The 18,607-nt window shown below is 34.7% G+C and overlaps 1 protein-coding gene across 2 annotated transcripts in view; it reads left to right on the plus strand.

Moving 5' to 3' along the window:
• LOC121370439 (rho GTPase-activating protein 1-like) overlaps positions 1-18,607 on the plus strand; it is a 53,130-nt gene that overhangs the window by 27,237 nt on the left and 7,286 nt on the right. For both annotated transcript variants that reach the window (XM_041495660.1, XM_041495661.1), the window contains 7 exons: positions 6,142-6,202; positions 7,187-7,274; positions 8,137-8,268; positions 10,848-10,934; positions 15,716-15,814; positions 16,470-16,580; positions 17,249-17,319. In XM_041495660.1, the coding sequence (XP_041351594.1) occupies positions 6,142-6,202; positions 7,187-7,274; positions 8,137-8,268; positions 10,848-10,934; positions 15,716-15,814; positions 16,470-16,580; positions 17,249-17,319 (649 nt within the window). The remainder of the gene's footprint in view (positions 1-6,141; positions 6,203-7,186; positions 7,275-8,136; positions 8,269-10,847; positions 10,935-15,715; positions 15,815-16,469; positions 16,581-17,248; positions 17,320-18,607) is intronic.

An 18,607-nucleotide genomic window follows, 5' to 3' on the forward strand; every position in this document is an offset into this window, starting at 1 on the left:
TTTCAGTTTAAAAAAAAGTGTCCAATATGAAATAGTGGAGTTGGGTTCTGTCAAATATAGTAGGATGCGGGAAAATAAAGAGGGATGGAGAAAAATAAAGGGGGGGGCGGCAAAACACAAAAGTGGGGCGGCAAAATGCAATAGCGGGCCGGCTGCCCCACTTAAATGGAGCAGCGAGAACACTTGTCACAACAAAAACAAAACTAAATATAAAACCATTTGACCCTTTGTCTGCCCCAAGTACCAGGTTACAACATGCCCACTACCAACCTAAGAATGAAACGATATTGTTCGACAGTATGACACCAACAAAATATGAAATTACTCCATAGTGGATACAGGAATCTGAATAAAGTAGGGTGGGGTGCAATATGTAACAAAAAATTGAAAAACATTGGTGCGAAATGTTGTAGTTTGCTAAATTTCATATCTCTCACTGATTAGTATTACATTCATGTATGGGATCTGTATAGTTATTTAAAAAAATTAAATGGGAATATATCGCTTTAAATTTAAAAAAACTAAATCAGAATATATAACTTAAAATACTGGGTAAAAATAAAATGAAAAAAGTACCGATTTCAAATCAATTGATTGCATTGAAATTGGGCGAGAAGTAACCTAGAATAAGGTAATAACGTTGAACCGGCCTCGGTGGCGTAGTGGTTAAGCCATCGGACTACAGGCTGGTAGGTACAGGGTTCGCAGCCCGGTACTGGCTCTAACCCAGAGCGAGTTCTTACGGGCTCAGTGGGTAGGTGTAAGGCCACTACACCCTCTTCTCTCTCACTAACCACTAACCAACTAACAACTAACCCACTGTCCTGAACAGACAGCCCAGATACCTGAGGTGTGTGCCCAGGACAGCGTGCTTGAACCTTAATTGGATATAAGCACGAAAATAAGTTGAAATAAATGAATAACATTGAAATTTCATTTTGACGCTGTCTACTTTGATTTTGAAAACGTGACGTCATTAATGCTGTATTTTTACAAGATATAATTAATATAGAGCCCAAATACCTGAGATTTAGTTTTGTAAGGTTATTACCTGTTATTTACCCAAAAATAAGGTAAACTTTTTTTTTTTGCTAAGTTGTAAGTTTTCCCATGTGACGGCTCATATATGGTGGGGTTTTTTTGTTTTGTGTGTGTGTGTGTGTGTGTGTAGCGCCGTGACCTTATTTATTATTTTATTTATTTATTTTATTATATATTTTTTTTCTTTCTTTTATTTACTTTTCACTGTCACTTATATCAGTCACATACAACTTTATTTAAAATATCTGGTATTTACGAAGGTTAAAATTTTAAAATTATTATTTACATGTATTTATTTATTTATTATTCAATTCATTTTCTTTCTTTGTTTGATTCTTTCTTTATTTTCACTTCACCATCAGTTATATTAGTCATATACGACAACTTCATATGAAATATCTAGTATTTACGAAGTTATAAAACTATTTATTTATTTATTAGGCCCTATTTCTTTTTCATTCACCATTTTAATTATTTCGGCTTAAATTCAGACTTAGCCGGTTTACTTTTGTTGATTGTCTGTCGTCTGGTTTTGGTGGCGTGCTAGATGCTGAAACCCTCGTCTTGTATACCTTCATATTGGTGCCATTAACCTTCGACTTCAAGACCTTAGAACTGTCTGTTTGTCTGACTTCGTACAGGCCTTGACCGACACTCTTTGTTACGATGTTCGGTCCATTCCACGGATCCACGCTCTTGCCAGCCTTCCGGTTGCACGTCTGGAATTCCATACCAGGACGAGGTCTCCTTGCGTAAGTGAGGTCTTCCTTGAATGGCGTTTCTGGTAGTCGCGCTGTTGGCGGTCCTGTGCCGTGGTGATATTGTCCGAGGCTGTTGGGTAAACAATGTCCTGAACGTGACTAATCGACTGGAGGCGAGCTTGCAGAGACGTTGATTCATAATCCTCAGCGGGTTCCTCCATCTCTTCATCTTGGGTGTCACCTACAATGTCCACGGGGAGGACTGCATTCCGACCATACATCAGATAGAAGGCACTAAATCCTGTAGACTTCTGACGACTTGTGTTGAAGGCGAACAGGACGCCAGGTAAAGCCTTCGGCCACTCTTCGTTCCTTCCTTCTAGCACCTTCAGTAGAGATGTCTGAATGGTCCTGTTGTTTCTCTCTACAAGTCCATTCGCCTGGGGATGATAGGCACTGGTGATAATTTGCTGTACACCAGTTAGTGCATGCAGTTCTTCTGAGACCTTGTTGACGAACTCTCTGCCTTGGTCATTAATCTGGACTCTGGGTACACCATGTCGACATATAGTCTCATAGATGAAGACTGCAACGCTCTTTGCCGTTTTGTTCTATAGAGGTTTCGCTTCAATCTTCTTAGTGAAGTAATCGACCATGACCACCATACAGTTGTAGCCGTCGGGTGTCGTTTGTAGAGAGCAGATGTCAATTCCAACTTGCTTCCATGGCATTCCCGGAATTGGAACTGAAGTCATGTGTGGTGCTGTCTTCTGGAATCTAGTACTCGTCCGCTGGCATCTATCGCAACTCGACACGTGGGTCTTAACATCATTCTTGACACGAGGCCACCAAAACCTGCAACCAATGCAGTTACTGTTTACCTGAGATTTAATTCTTTCTTCTTATGTACATAACATAGCACACATTTGTTGAAAAACTAAAATTATATTGAAAATTCATCAACCGTCCGTTTACGATTACATAAACTGGGCTCGTCAACTGGCTGTTTTTACTATATTTTTGATGCATATTACTATGGTTCTATATGTAAATATTATTCTGATACCCAATTGTACCTCATTAGTGAGAATGAGTGGGTAGCACTCATGTGGGGTGGTGTCGATAAATCGTATGCAGCTTTAACTGGGTATCCTTTCACAAATAAAAGCTCTTCATAAAAGCTTTCTTATCCGCTAAGAGACCATAACGCTCTCTTTGCAGTGCATTAACTATCTGCAAAAAGAGCGTTATTGTCTCTTAGTAGTGGATAAGAGAGTTGTGAAAGTATGCTCTGGTCGCTAACATGTAGGCGTACTTATGGCAACATACATTGAATAAAACATTAGATTGATATGTACCTCTCGAATATTTTGATGAGTCTTATCTCTTCTGATGTGTTCGCCAATAGACTGTGCTTCAGTTGCAGGGCTGCCAACCATTACGATTTATGCGGAATCATTACGATTTTCCATCTCTTATTACGCCATTACGCCCGTAATCCGCATTTTCCTGTTTTTGGGTGTTTTTTTGTAATAACCTACCACCCCTACGAATCACATAAATTGGATTCTCCCAACTAGCCGCAAATGCGCACAAGTTTTTTTGCACGCGCAACGCACTTCGGGATAGACGTAGCTTGTGAAACGACGCCATTTTGTAAAGATGTCGAAAAAACGTGAACGATCAGAGCCATATGGACTGTGCAAAGCTCAGAAAAAGCCAAAAGTATAAACAGGACTACAGCAATGAGTGGCCTATTTTGAAGGCCAGTTCTGTTAGTAATACTAGTGCATTTTGCACTTTATGTCGTGTTGATTTTTCTGTTGCCCATGGCGGAAAAAATTATTGCCAAAGGCACATCCAAATGAAGAAACACCAGGACATCGTTGAGGCCGGCGATAAAACAATTCATAAACAAATACCTGGATATTTTACACAGCAAAAGGGTTTATACGACGGGTCACAATTCACACGAAAATGATTACTCTTTCCCGTTTTTAAATGTTGACAGCTATGCAGTTGAAGTGTTACACCCTTCGTGGTACATCGTCACTATTCTTTGCCGTTCCTTCTCGTCTAGCACAACTCGTAAGTTGCGAACTGAAAGTTGAAGCAATTGTGTAAACATTAAACTGGTCAAGAATACTCTTATAGACCATGTACAATGAGGGTGGCGGTCACTTGCCCTCCCGATCATTTGCCCGTTAGGTCTTTAGCCCCTCCGGTCTTATTCATAAGTGTTAACAAGCAGAGTTTAAAATAGCAACATTAGATATTCTGTAGAATGACCCAAATCCTCTACTACTATACATATTTCTGTAAAGGAACTAAAAAAAATGTTTAAATTCATAACTATTATAGACTCTGCTATTAAGAAAGGTTAATTGTTTTTCTCCATTATTGTACATGAATTATAATTGATAATTATTCCATATTGATCACGTTGTATGTTATTTATGTATGTATTTGCTTGTATTATATATATTGTATTTTCCGGTACCACCGTGGGTGGTAAAATGGAAATAAACTGAATTTGAACTAATAAATATATATATATATATATTATATATATATATATATATATACATATATACACACACACTTATGTTGAAATATAAATATACAGCGGCTAACACATACCTTGTTTGGAGTCATTCCTCGTTGTCTTATGCAGGTAGAATAGCTCCGAATTTACAATCTTGTAGTTTCCAGCCTTTTTACCCCGATCTCCAGTGCACCAATCTGGGTACTGTTTGGTGTGTAAGAACGTCCGTATTTCGTCGAAATCCATGGTTTGAAGCAGTGGAAAGGGACATTTCGCTTATACGTTATATATAACATATTGGCAAGTTTACTCACCTCGATCTACCTACTCCAAATCAGAGAACTTCCATTTGCCCCTTACATAGATTAAAACAGTATGCAGTTTAATAGCACGACCATTAATTTAAAGAATGGGATTATCCTCTAATAGGACCAAATCGTCCCACCCTCGAACATCGCATGAATGTAAGTTCCGGTGAGAAGATTAGGATGTGTTGATTGCAATGAGCTCACACACAAGCAAGTATATGGTAGTGTTTGAGGGTGTCCTACCAGGCTACCTGATCAACTATTAAGTATAATGCTAGAAGAAGAATAATTTATTTAAGTGTCAAGCGTATATGAAATAAAGCGCATGTTTACACAATATATGAAAACACACAGGCATTATTATTGACTTATGAGCCACTGTTAAAACTACATACAAATGGTAATAATAAAACATATACATATATGAACATTCACCATACGTAAGCAATACGTATTCAATTAGGCCATATATATAGTTATTTGATTCCCTCGTTTACGAATTTTCTGTGATATAAATAAACATAATTGTAGCTCATGCCACACTATAGCATAAACCAAAGCGCTTGTATCCACATTTGCATTCATAAACAAACATTTCTAAAAAAATAATATTTTTGTTATTTAAATTTTGTTTTAGTTATTATTGTTATTTTTTTATTTATTTTAGTCTTTAAATTAGAGAATATTGGACTTGTCTGTCAATCGTCAATCTGCTACTATATATACTAGTATATAGTACTATATATATATGTTATATATATATTTCAACGACACTGATTAATAATCTGCACGAAATTTTAATTTATTCACTTGCCATTAATGTTACTGTAGTATAGAATTATATCAATAACAAATAATATTCATAATATATCACCTGCTCTATATTACATCTTACACATGGAGATAAATCGTTCTGCATTAATATACATGGGGGAGTGATTTGAGCCTGGGGAGTGATTTGAGCCTGCAAGGGGGAAGTGATTTGAGCCTGAGGGGAGTGATTTGAGCCTAGGCCCAAATCACTCTAGAGGATTTTGAGCCTGGGGAGTGATTTGAGCCTCCTACACCCCCACCAACTAGACTGTGTCCCTCCACTACAGATTGTTTCCCCCTTCCTTCCCCCAACTCCAGATATTGTTCCTATGGGCCTGATTCTAAAGAGATATTCACATTCCTATTGCGTGGCCTCCCATTGTCTATGCCCCCCAACTTGTCCACAGGTCTATTTTTGCGAGATCTCGCGTGAGTTTGCGATTTGCGTCTTCGAGTTTCCCCACAACGGGCACATGCCCAGAGGAATGTGAAAGAGGTCTATTGCCATTATAGATTCACTGGTAAGAAATGGGTTTAAAGAAATAAAACAAATTACTGTATCAGTTTTCAGCTTTGTCCATTTAGTAATGGGTTTGTTTTTTATTGTTTACTTAAGTGTGTGTGCTGTGACTTTGAATTAAACTCTGATTTGTAGTTTACTGTAATGGAATATATTATGTTTTCCAAATTGCACAGTATTTATCTTTTCAAAAGTGATGATTTTGTTTTAAAGGAAGAGGAGCCAGAGAGTGAGTTCAGTGATGTGGAGAAATACGGGATTATAGAAGTGGCAGGTTAGTTACCGGTACTACAGACACTGCTGATATCATAGTTCACTGTGAGGCTTTCTGCTAGAAAATAATTTGAGCATACCAGGGCTCACACTGGAACAAATTTTAGTTTAGCCAGTTTTCACCAATGTAAAGTATTTCCTTGAAAATCATTAAAATGTGGTTGGTTTAAGGAATATATTATTAGCCAGAGTCTAAAAATTTTAGCCATTTTGTGTAAAAATTAGCAATTGGCTAATATGGCAATGTACAGGGTGATCCCTGGGATACATAATACAAAGAAAACAGATAATAAGCGTCCCTACTAGATGGTTATGGGTTTGAGATCTTTTGCAACTGGACACTGTATTTCATGTACTTTGATAAATTTTAAACAGCAGTTATTTTACAGTAATCTTTGTAAAAATTTATAAAATGTATCTATTAATTTCCAAAATTTTAGGGTATGTAATTTTACTCTTCGTACCTTCTGACAGATACCCTGATTGTTATGGTCATGTAGGTTCACATTATTAGTATTTAACTACCATGATTAAGTTAAAAACACTGACCCTCTAACAAACATGAATATAAATAATCTATTTCTAACATGTCCTCAACAATCGGGTTTAGAAGAAACTTTCCAACTATTGCAGTTAACTTGTGCATCACAGATCAGTAAGTTTATGTTAACTTATATGCGATAGAGCAGTCCATTTCAGACATGTTTATTTCATTGGATGAGGTATGCGTATGGCTTTGGTAACTGAAGCAGCCAGACATATGTCTTTAAATTGATAACATACATGGGTGTTATTGTTATGTGATATAAATGATGCATAATAATCTCAACTATAGGTATGTTAGAAAAATAATCTGACCGTAACATTTACTGTTTTAACAGTTGAGATACTCCAAGGAAAATGCATATTATTTTCCCATCATTTTTCAAATACATATATTTGAGGATCTATTTAACTTTTGTTTTTGTGTATTTTCTGTTTGTAGGAGATGATTTATATGGCAGAAAAGTTATTGTTCTTTCCAGCTGCAAACTTCCATCCAATAAAGTTATAGACCATCAGCACTTACTAAAGTAAGAAGAAATCTTGAAAAATAATTCTCATTATTTTAATGATAATTCCATTCTGCTGGACTGTTATATTTTGCTGCTAATCATAAGTAGAGTAACAAACATCTTATGGCAGTAACATGTTTTCCTGTAAGATTTGCTGTCTAGACCAAGGGACACAATTACTCGTATGTTACACACCTAATAGCTGGTCATTAAATATGTACTGTGTCATTATTAGTACTCTTATCTTCCAACCAGAGGGAATTATAGGTTTCGTCCCAGTCCTGACTCTGTCTGTCTGTCTTTCTGTCTGTCTGTCTATCCGTTTGTCCCACATATATTTTTTATTCACAGTGCCTAAAGATATTGATCAGAAATTTTTTGTATGGCTATAATCAAGTACTACATATCAAGTTTGACTTTCATGGCAATTTATCAATTTTTGACAAAGTTATGTCCCTTGAACTTAGGAGATATAAAAATTTAGTGGGCTCAGTTGGGGACAAGTATTGCTTTTGCAGTACTCTCAGAATGCTTGTTAAACAAACATTCTTCCTAAAGTTTTTTTTTTAATGGCCTCAGTGGCGCAGTGATTAAGCCATCGGACTACAGGCTGGTAGGTACAGGGTTGGCAGCCCGGTATCGGCTCCAACCCAGAGTGAGTTCTTAAGGGCTCATTGGGTAGGTATAAGGCCACTACATCTTCTTCTCTTTCACTAATCACTAACCACTAACCAACTAACAACTAACCCACCGTCCTGGACAGACAATCTAGATAGCTGAGGTGTGTGCCCAGGACAGCATGCTTGAACCTTAATTGGATATAAGTATGACAATAAGTTGAAATGAAATGAAATAAAGTTTTTAAATTTTATTTCTGCAGATACATTAAGCATACACTAGACCAGTATGTGGAGGAGGATTATGTTCTGGTGTACTTCCACTACGGGTTGACGAGTCGGAACAAGCCAAAACTGTCATGGCTGCTTCAGGCCTACAGAGAGTTCGACAGAAAGTAAGAATTGTTTCATTGTCATTATTTGAAGATTAAAACTGGAATGAGTCATGCCTCTGGATTGTATTGATACATTTTGCAATCATGCCACTCGATTGTATTGATACATTTTCAGGGGTGGGAATTCTCGTCCTTTCCTCCAAAATGTAGGCACAGATTTTAACCTAGGATTTCAAGAATTTTCGGGACCCCTCTAGATTTCCTATTTTTTTACAATTCACCAATTCCCAACCTTGATTTTGCAATCATGCCACTCAGTTGTATTGATACATTTTGCAATCATGCCACTCGATTGTATTGATACATTTTGCAATCATGCCACTCGATTGTATTGATACATTTTGCAATCATGCTACTCGATTGTATTGATACATTTTGCAATCATGCCACTCAATTGTATTGATATATTTTGCAGTCATACCTCTTGATTGTATTGATACATGTATATTTTGCAATCATGCCACTCAATTGTATTGATACATTTTGCAATCATGCCACTCAGTTGTATTGATATATTTTGCAATCATGCCAATCAATTGTATTGATACATTTTCCAATCATGCCACTTGATTGTATTGATACATTTTCCAATCATGCCACTCAATTGTATTGATACATTTTCCAATCATGCCACTCGATTGTATTGATACATTTTCCAATCATGCCACTCGATTGTATTGATACATTTTGCAATCATACCTCTTGATTGTATTGATATATTTTACAATCATGCCACTCAATTGTATTGATACATTTTCCAATCATGCCACTCGATTGTATTGATACATTTATGCCATTTGATTGTATTGATATATTTTGCAATCATGCCACTCGATTGTATTGATACATTTATGCCATTTGATTGTATTGATATATTTTGCAATCATGCCAATCAATTGTATTGATACATTTTCCAATCATGCCACTCGATTGTATTGATACATTTTTCAATCATGCCACTTGATTGTATTGATATATTTTACAATCATGCCACTCAATTGTATTGATACATTTTCCAATCATGCCACTCAATTGTATTGATACATTTTGCAATCATGCCACTCGATTGTATTGATACATTTTGCAATCATACCTCTTGATTGTATTGATATATTTTACAATTATGCCACTCAATTGTATTGATATATTTTGCAATCATGCCACTCAATTGTATTGATATATTTATGCCATTTGATTGTATTGATATATTTTGCAATCATGCCTCTGGAGGGGCAGTATGTAGCCCAGTGGTAAAACACTTGCTCAGTCGGTCTAGGATCGATCACCATTGGTGGACCCATTGGGCTGTTTCTCGTTCCAGCCAGTACACCACGATTGGTATATCAAAGGCTGTGGTATGTACTACCCTGTCTGTGGTATGGTGCATATAAAAGATCCCTTGCTGCTAATCAAAAATAGTAGTCCATGAAGTGGCGACAGCGGGTTTCCTCTCTCAATATTTGTGTGGTCCTTAACCATATTATGTCTGACGCCATATAACCGTAAATAAAATGTATTGAGTGTGTCATTAAATAAAACATTTCTTTCTTTCATGCCTCTGGATTGTATTGATACATTTTGCAATCATGCCATTCGATTGTATTGATACATTTTGCAATCATGCCATTCGATTGTATTGATACATTTTGCTATCATGTCATTCGATTGTATTGATACATTTTGCTATCATGCCATTCAATTGTATTGATACATTTTGCTATCATGTCATTTGATTGTATTGACACATTATGCTATTATTCCATTTCACTGTATTAATGCATTTTGCAAGACTACATTCAAATTCCAGAGGTGATTTTAAGAAGTATTGATACATTTTGTAATCATGTCATTTAATTGTATTGTTTCATTTTACAATTATTCCATTTCATTGTATTGATGCAGAACTGTTCAACTTCCAGAAGTGATTTTTAAAAAGTATTTTTGCTACAAGTAATAGCTATAAAGGTCATCTTTAAAACATTTTTTTCAGGGTTGCTGTAACCCAACACATGATTTGAGTTGTAGATCAGTTAGTTGGTCAGCTGTGTATTTTTATTATACTATATCATATTTGGGGGATAGTTAAATAAGATGGATAAGAATTAAAGAAAGAACACATGTGATTTTAAAGTTTTAAATCTTATTTCAGCCTTTCTTGCATACAATAATTTTCATAGAGTAGACTGAACTTGATCTGGAATGCTGAAAAATTACTTTCATTTAAGCAGGGCTTAGAGTTTTCAGCTTTTTTAAACATCATTAAGCTTTTATTTTCAAATAGATACAGTAATGGTGTAAAAATCATTAGTATATATAATTTGGTACTACCTTATTTGATTTCTCTCTTTCAACAAATAATGGTATTTAGCTGGTGCAAAGTTTGATCCTACCAAAAGTAATTAACTTATCTTTGTATGCAAAAGCTGAAAGCTGAGTGTTAATAAGCTGAAGTTTGGAATAGTTTACACCATAATAAAATTTGTAAAATTAAAAGCAAAGAACATGTTTAATATAGACCAGTGTGATTGAAAAAACCCTGAATGTTTTGCTAAATGTTGATGGATTATTTTTGTTTTCAGATACAAAAAGAATCTTAAGGCATTGTACTTGGTTCATCCCACAAACTTCCTCAAGATCTTGTGGGGTATCTTCAGACCAGTATTGAGGTATCCATCTGTTCTTTTTTTCAAAGCTGATATAATTCATCTCATGAATATTATTGTAGTGTTTATGCTGAGTTTTTATTATTCCAGTTGTGCTTTTTCTCATATCATCTTCTGTTTCGTCGTGTTTGTCATTAATTTACCATCTGATTTTATGAAAAGTGTATATGTGACCCACCCTGGCGAATTCAGTCACATGTCGCAAAAAATTAAATTTGACTTTTATGCATATTCTTAACCTGTAGAGTCTCGGCTTCAGTGTAGTGCAAAAAGTATTAAAATATATAGATTTTTGACAATGTTCGGTGATATGTGAGATTATTATTTTGAGATAATGGCCGCCGAAAATAAGGTCCTGGATTTTGGTCACTGGTATCAAAACACCATAGCAACAATATGCTTAAAATAGAGGTACAGCTCTCAAATGTTGCACACATTAAGTTTAAATCATAAACTATATGCATAAAAAGGTTTTGTAGGTTAAGGGTGGTTAAATACGATAAAATTAAATAATTTAATACACAGTATTTTTTTTTTTTTTTTTTTTTTTTGTGAAAATCATTTTGCAAATTTATGAGCTATATAAGCTCCAAATTATAAATTAAGCAGTAAAATCCAGTAGATAGTAAATTTCTAAAATAATAAGTCAAACACAATATACAGAGTGAAACTATTATTATTATAACTTTTAGATGGTTTTAACATTCCGATTCCACTTTCCAGACTGGTCAGAATCCAGAGATAATCCATAGAAGGTTGTGTGATTTTTTGTCAGTTATTTTTTCCTCTCTTTTTTTTTCCTTTATTTTTTTGGTCTTGTTTTTTTTTTACTTGAAATAACTAACGTCATTTTCCTAAAGTCACATCCTGGGTTACCCAGGAACAAATTTTGGTTTCGAATTCCGTCCCCGTCTTTGTGATCGTCTACATCCCAGGAATAATCGGAAAATTACATTTGTCCACTCATTAACCAAATTGGCTCCACTTAAATATAGATTGTTCAGCTCACTGAAAGCTCTAGCAAGAAGAGCGTCTTTTTTACTCACTTTAAGATCATCACAAAGTGAAATAACTGATTGGAATGGTACATAAATTCACATTTAAAAATTGCTCTTCAAACAAAAACCGTAGGTGCAGCCATCTTTTTTTTCTTCCTTTGTGTTTTCCTTCGACGAACCACTGTAAACTTAAATGCTTCGATTACCCAGAAAGCCGCAGTGACCAATCAAAAGGCGTATATCACTTAGCTAAGATGTCTGCCTAGTAACAAACTAGTTTGTGTATGGTCAGTTTTCGATTCCTATTGGCTTACAGCTAAGTCATATCCACACCTCACTGAAAGGATGGTGTAGAGGAATTATTTTGGCGCAATTTGATAGTAAATATGAAGCTATTCACCAAACGGCTACCGCAATTCAAAGTGGTGAAAATGAACAAAGAACAGCCTAACTCGGATCATTGTTTCGACTCTCTGAATAATAACCCCAACTAAAATTGTAATAAAAAATATTTAGACATTATTAAATTAAACGAGGGTAGTTTGAAATGATACCTTAAACATGTAGGTACTGTTTTCTGTCAAAATCACAATTTTCACAAGGTAGTGTATTTTTTCACTAATTGCCTCATTACGCAAAATCGACAACTGCGACATGCGACTGATTTCGCCAGAGCGGGTCACATATATCCTTTTCACAACTCCAGAACCCATTACTTTTGTCATGTTTTACATTATTATTATTAGTAGTAGGTTTTTTTAATTCCCCATATCTCACTGCTGTGGACCAAGATTATTTTGTTAAAAGTTTGTGTTGACATCTGAACCTATTGCATTGATGTGCTTTAAATTAAAACTAATGCTTCATTATTTACCTTAAAGGCATACTGTCACAGATCACTGACCTATTTAATGGTCTAACAAATTATTACCTGAACAAAAATAATTTGATTTGTCCCTAAATGTACTTTATTCAAGCATACTCCATTTATTAATGATATTTTGTAAAAGTAGTTGAATTATGGCAATGGTCCATAATTCAAAAACTAAAATTGCCGAGAGGGATGACATGGATTTCACTCCATCATGGTTCAGTTAAGGTGATGCGATAGCTAGATTTGGTTTTCAACGATTAATGTAATTTTTATTTATTATCCATTAATAAGAAATAAGGTCCTTAAATCCGTGACAGTATGCCTTTAACATTAATAACTTAAAATTTAACATTGGTTTCGCTATAAATATAATAATACCATATCTATATTGTTGTATTAAGGTAATTTTTGCTTCTAGTTTATTGTTACAGTATTGTTTCTGACTGAAAAGTAAAAAAAAACCCAAAAAACTAAAAACATTTAAAATGGGAGATATATTCTTAAATTTTACAATTTTGGAAATTAGACTTCTCATCTTTTGACTCCAATAATGACTAAACAAATGAGTAGGTAACTACTGTTTGTTTTGAATCAAGAAGGTTTAAGCATTGACAGGATACCGCCAATTAGGTTGCCGCCGATTGTTTTGAGTAATCCAGTTAACTACCATGGTATAATTTCCCATATCTTTTGGAGCCTCCTAGTATTTAATGCAAACCATAAACCTCTGCCATGTGCAACTTTGTAACCACCCATTTCTTTGTGTTATAATAATGAGAGAGAGAGAGAGAGAGAGAGAGAGAGAGAGAGAGAGAGAGAGAGAGAGAGAGAGAGAGAGAGAGAGAGAGAGAGAGAGCTTGGTAAAAGGTTGATGGTGATAACCATTTAGCACCTTTGTTTGTAATTTATGTACATCTCAATCCAAATGCACGCCCTGCTAAAATGGGATAGTGAGAAGACTGCTGTTATTTGCATAGATTGAGCACCGTGATGCCAAACTACTGTGGAATCACTGTTGTTGATGGTAGTCTAAGTTTCATGTAATCTGTGGACTAGTGTAGTCAAAGAATTAAAGATCACAACTAAAATATGTACATGTATACATATAATAAAAATGTATACTACCTTTTTGATCTATGAATTTAAGTACCTAACAAAATGTGTTTAAAAAAACAACATGAACATTTAAAACCATGAAAATAAAAGATTTCACAGTATTTACATGTAATATATAAAAAAGCGAGGAGAAAATTAATAATATTTTGATAATTCCTATCATGTTGACTAATAATCTAGGCATTTATTTATACCCTTGCTACTTTCCCATTATATTAAATGTGGATTGGTATTATTTGCAAATCTGCCATGTTTTTAATGTATATTACTTATGACATTGTTTAAAAAAAAACCCATAACTGTTTCAGAATTAATAAATGATCTCTTATTAGAGTTTATAAAATAAAGGCAGGTTTTATAATCATGTGTGTTTGAGGCTTATGCTGCTTTAAAACTACTACAATGTAGATGGCTCTCTATTTTTGCAGCTGGTACATTGTGGATAGTTTTTCGGAGAGGTAGTTAAGTTTGCCTTAGTCACTTACCTACTCTGAGCTTTTGCATGTTGTTTTTTTTGTTTGCTTCTGCTGTGGGCTTAGTCTGGCTAATAATTTTGGTACAGACTACTATTAGTCAGTATTTCCTGGATTAATTTAGGATGAGTTTTTTTTTCTTCTCTATACAGTGTCTCCGACGCCATATAACCGTAAATAAAATGTGTTGAGTGCGTCGTTAAATAAAAGATTTCCTTTCTTTCCATACAGTGTAAGTATGGTGTATATCAAGACTCCAGATTTCAATACAGTTTTAATGTTTGTTTTCCTTTGAAAGGACATACTTTATTCACAACCAGTAAATAAATTTAAGTTAAAGTTTACATGTCTTTTTCTTAATCAATAAGCTATTTTTCTAAAACCGTTCCAGGTCTGACTCATATCAAGAGCGAAAAATGTATATCCCAATTTATAATAATTCAAGTTTGCAGCTAATACATTGATTACTTTGAAGTGTATAAACCATAATGGAATGTTAACTTCACATATATTTCATCATATGCATGGCACCTAATATACATGTATGTAGCTCATTGTTGGTGCTGTGGTGCTATTAATACATTCTTTACATTTCAGTTTGTACTACTACTCCTAATAATAACATTAGAATTTTACTCCTGGTAACTTTTGAATACTTGTTGGCTGGTTGATTCTAGTGTTGACAATTTAGTGTTAATTTTTCTATGAAACAGAGTGGGGTAAAGCTCAGTGGTACAACAGAATCAATTCCTCAAGAAGACCCATTCCAACCATGCAGCAGAATTGGCTTTTTAAGTAATATGTGATATGAGGCATTCACAGATTTCTTTTTGTAAGGCCCATTCACATTGGATGTGACTCAGTACATGCGTTTAGGCTATACAAATTTAATGAGAGCATTCATACTGGATGTGTGCAGTCGGGCTCTGATGCTCTCATCCAGTGTGAATAAGCTCTGGTCAGTGTAGGGTACACTAAATGTCAAAATCGCCGTATGTTAAACATCAAAAGGCCATAGTTTAATATATGCCGAATGTCATTTAAAACCAACCCTTTACATTGCAATCATTTTGGTCGCATACGCAATTTTTTATTTATTTGGCGACTAAAAGATTTCATATTATCTATATAAAAAAAAGAAGTAGACGCTATCTGGTTCCTAGATGGAAAAGTTAAGATATAGGGCTGCTTAAAACTAATGTTCCTCTCGTTACATTTTATCAACAGAACACAAACCTTGAAGTGATATTGCCTATTGCAATATGTGTCATATGTCTGGACTGTTTGTGCTGTTCAATATTCATGCGTTTTTGTACTCTCCAGTGCTAAGTTTGGCCGCAAGATGATGCACATAGACTACTTGATGGAGTTGAAGCAGCATCTTCACTTCGACCAGCTCTCCATTCCAGAGCCTGTGCTTAAGTAAGTCACCTAGATATGAATATGTTAGAAAATATCACATTAAAAAAATCATTCACACAACTCATTTGATTTTCTGTAACCTGATACGACCATGTAAATCTTTTCCTAAATTTAAAACACGCACACAAAAATAAGTTTTGCAAAAAAAAGAAAGATGACCGAGTAATGCACGAACAAAGTGATTGTTCTTGTAATTTTAGAGACGTGTGATGATCATGATGATGATGTTATGATGATGTCATGATGATGATGTTATGATGATGATGATGATCATGATGTCATGATGATGATCATGATGTCATGATGATGATGAAGATTCAATCACACTAGAACTTTGATAAGGTTTATAGTGAAACGTAGCTGAATTTGGTGCATCTGCATTCTGTTTTGGTGGAGTTGGCTTTTGGGTGTAAAATTTAAGAGTCTTTAATATATCAAACAAAGATTTTGTGTAATACAGTCCCTGTTTATAAATGTTTATCAGACAATAACTATTTCTTTATTTATACCAATACATAGCCTGATCTAAATGATTTAAAAAATAAACAAACATGTATTTATAAAATTCAAAACAGTGGCACAGAAAAAGATATTAAAATATTTTTGTCTTATCAGCTTTCAGATGTAAATAATATTACATGAAATTTTTTTGTAGGTTTGATGCGGAGAAGGTGGCGCTGAGGAAGCCGTCATATCCTTATGAGTCTAACTCCATGCAGACTGACGGTCCATTGAAAACACAGCAGTTTGGAGTCACATTGCAATAGTTAGTATAACAGTTATTTTTAGTTCACTAATGCACTATATTCTTGAAGGGACTATCCTGACTTTGTAGCCATTTAAAAATATTTTTACATTATTCATATTGCAATTTACTTACAGTTTCTTGCTTAGCATATGGATTATCACTAAAACCAATGCATTTCTGAATATTATAATGTTTTATAGTATCTCAATATCAATTTTTATTGAAAATCATTTTGTATGTACAAATTTATTATTCCTTGCAAGAGCCAAACAAGACGTAATTTGGCCAAGGGTGATTCCAAATGTATTTATCCATATAATGCTTTGTATTTAAAACATGTTACAGTAAGATAGTGTTTTAGAAAGCAGGTTGTGTGTTTATTTTGTTAGGGGGACAAATGGAAGTCTTGCCTGGGATGAAAATTCGGAATAGTCCAATATTTATGGCTTTTATTCCCAATCATTGTTTTGCTGCCACAATTTATTTTTGGAAACAAACCACAATAATTTGTATTCCAATAATTCATGATTTTTCAGTGTTGTCACAATCAGCTATCAGTTCCTCAAAATGGCTCTGATGTTCAGCCATTGTTGTCAAGTGAAAATACTCACCAAAAAACACTTTTCCCAAGTATTTTCAGCTGGTGCCATCCTAAAAGTTGACCAATTTATCACTTTTTCTTACAGCATCAAGGAAAACTCTGGCAAAGTTATGCCAATTGTTGTAGAACAAAGCATAGAATATCTTACGGAAAATGGTAAGTTTGAATATAGCTATTACATCTTTAATAATAGCCTTTTTAAAATTAAAAATAAGGAAATCAAGGAATAAAATATGCTTATCATTAAAAACAAATGTTACTGCTTTTAAAAACAGTTCTGTCCTTTTGTATGTAAGAAACTGATTGTAATAATTTTTTGCAAGACTTTTGGTGATCCAATCCATCCTACTACAGAAATAATCAGCTCTCTCAAATGGCTTAAAATCAGAGAGAGAATTGACTTTAGAACCTGCCAGTTTGTCTACAAAGCCCTCAACAAACTAACTCCATCATATCTAGAAACAATGTTTCAAACAACTTCAGAAATTCACACCTTAAATCTGAGGTCAACTCATCATAGTCATCTTTATGAATTAAAACCAAGAACAGAATTTTATCGCCATAGTTTTTCATGCAGGGGAGCTAAACTGTGGAACACACTACCTTCAAAGATAAAATATTCTCAATCCCTCCCTCATTCAAATCCAGATATTTAAAGCGGCTATGTCTGGAATATTTTTATTATTTAAGCATTTAGAACAGAAAATCCCATTACGTTTGGTGCATATAAGACGCCGCACTCCGAATTGGTTTCACTACACTGGCTTTTCCAAGTTAAAAATAAACCCACTATTTTGAAAATGGGACACTTTTGCCGGGCTCCCTCTGGGCTAAAAATAGTACGGTTCGGCTATTGTTGCATTACAAAAACCGAGCGGATTCTAGCAGCCAATTCCTAGCAGCCAATTACGCTAGCAGCCAATTTCAGCAGACCCTCATGGCGACGATCTAAACACCGGACTCATATGCCTTTCGATTGTTACCTGTATTTCACACACTTTTATACACACTGTTATGCTAATTTTTAATTATTCACTACAACTTAAGAATTTTTGAGTTTTAAAGAGTATCTTTATATAATAACACAAAAACAAAATAACAACCAAGACTCATTTTCACAGTCTTATTGTTACTAATATCCGTATAAATACAACTTAACCGTTTTATTAAGCACTTTTATATCTGAAGTATCACTTTAAAAATCCGTCTGTACTACGGTAATATAGGATGTCCAACTAGTATCGTATAGCCCACACCACAACACACATTATAAAAGGCGTAATGGTCCGGTGTTTAGAACGTCGCCATGCGTGTCTGCTGAAATTGGCTGCTAGTGTAATTGACTGCTAGGAAGTGGCTGCTAGAATGCGCTCGGTATTACAAAATGGCGAGAATTGTTCTAACTGGCTAGTAAGCATTTGACGATATGCGTTAATGACGACAA

Source organism: Gigantopelta aegis, chromosome 4, assembly GCF_016097555.1.
Source record: "Gigantopelta aegis isolate Gae_Host chromosome 4, Gae_host_genome, whole genome shotgun sequence".
Classification (NCBI taxonomy): domain Eukaryota; kingdom Metazoa; phylum Mollusca; class Gastropoda; order Neomphalida; family Peltospiridae; genus Gigantopelta; species Gigantopelta aegis.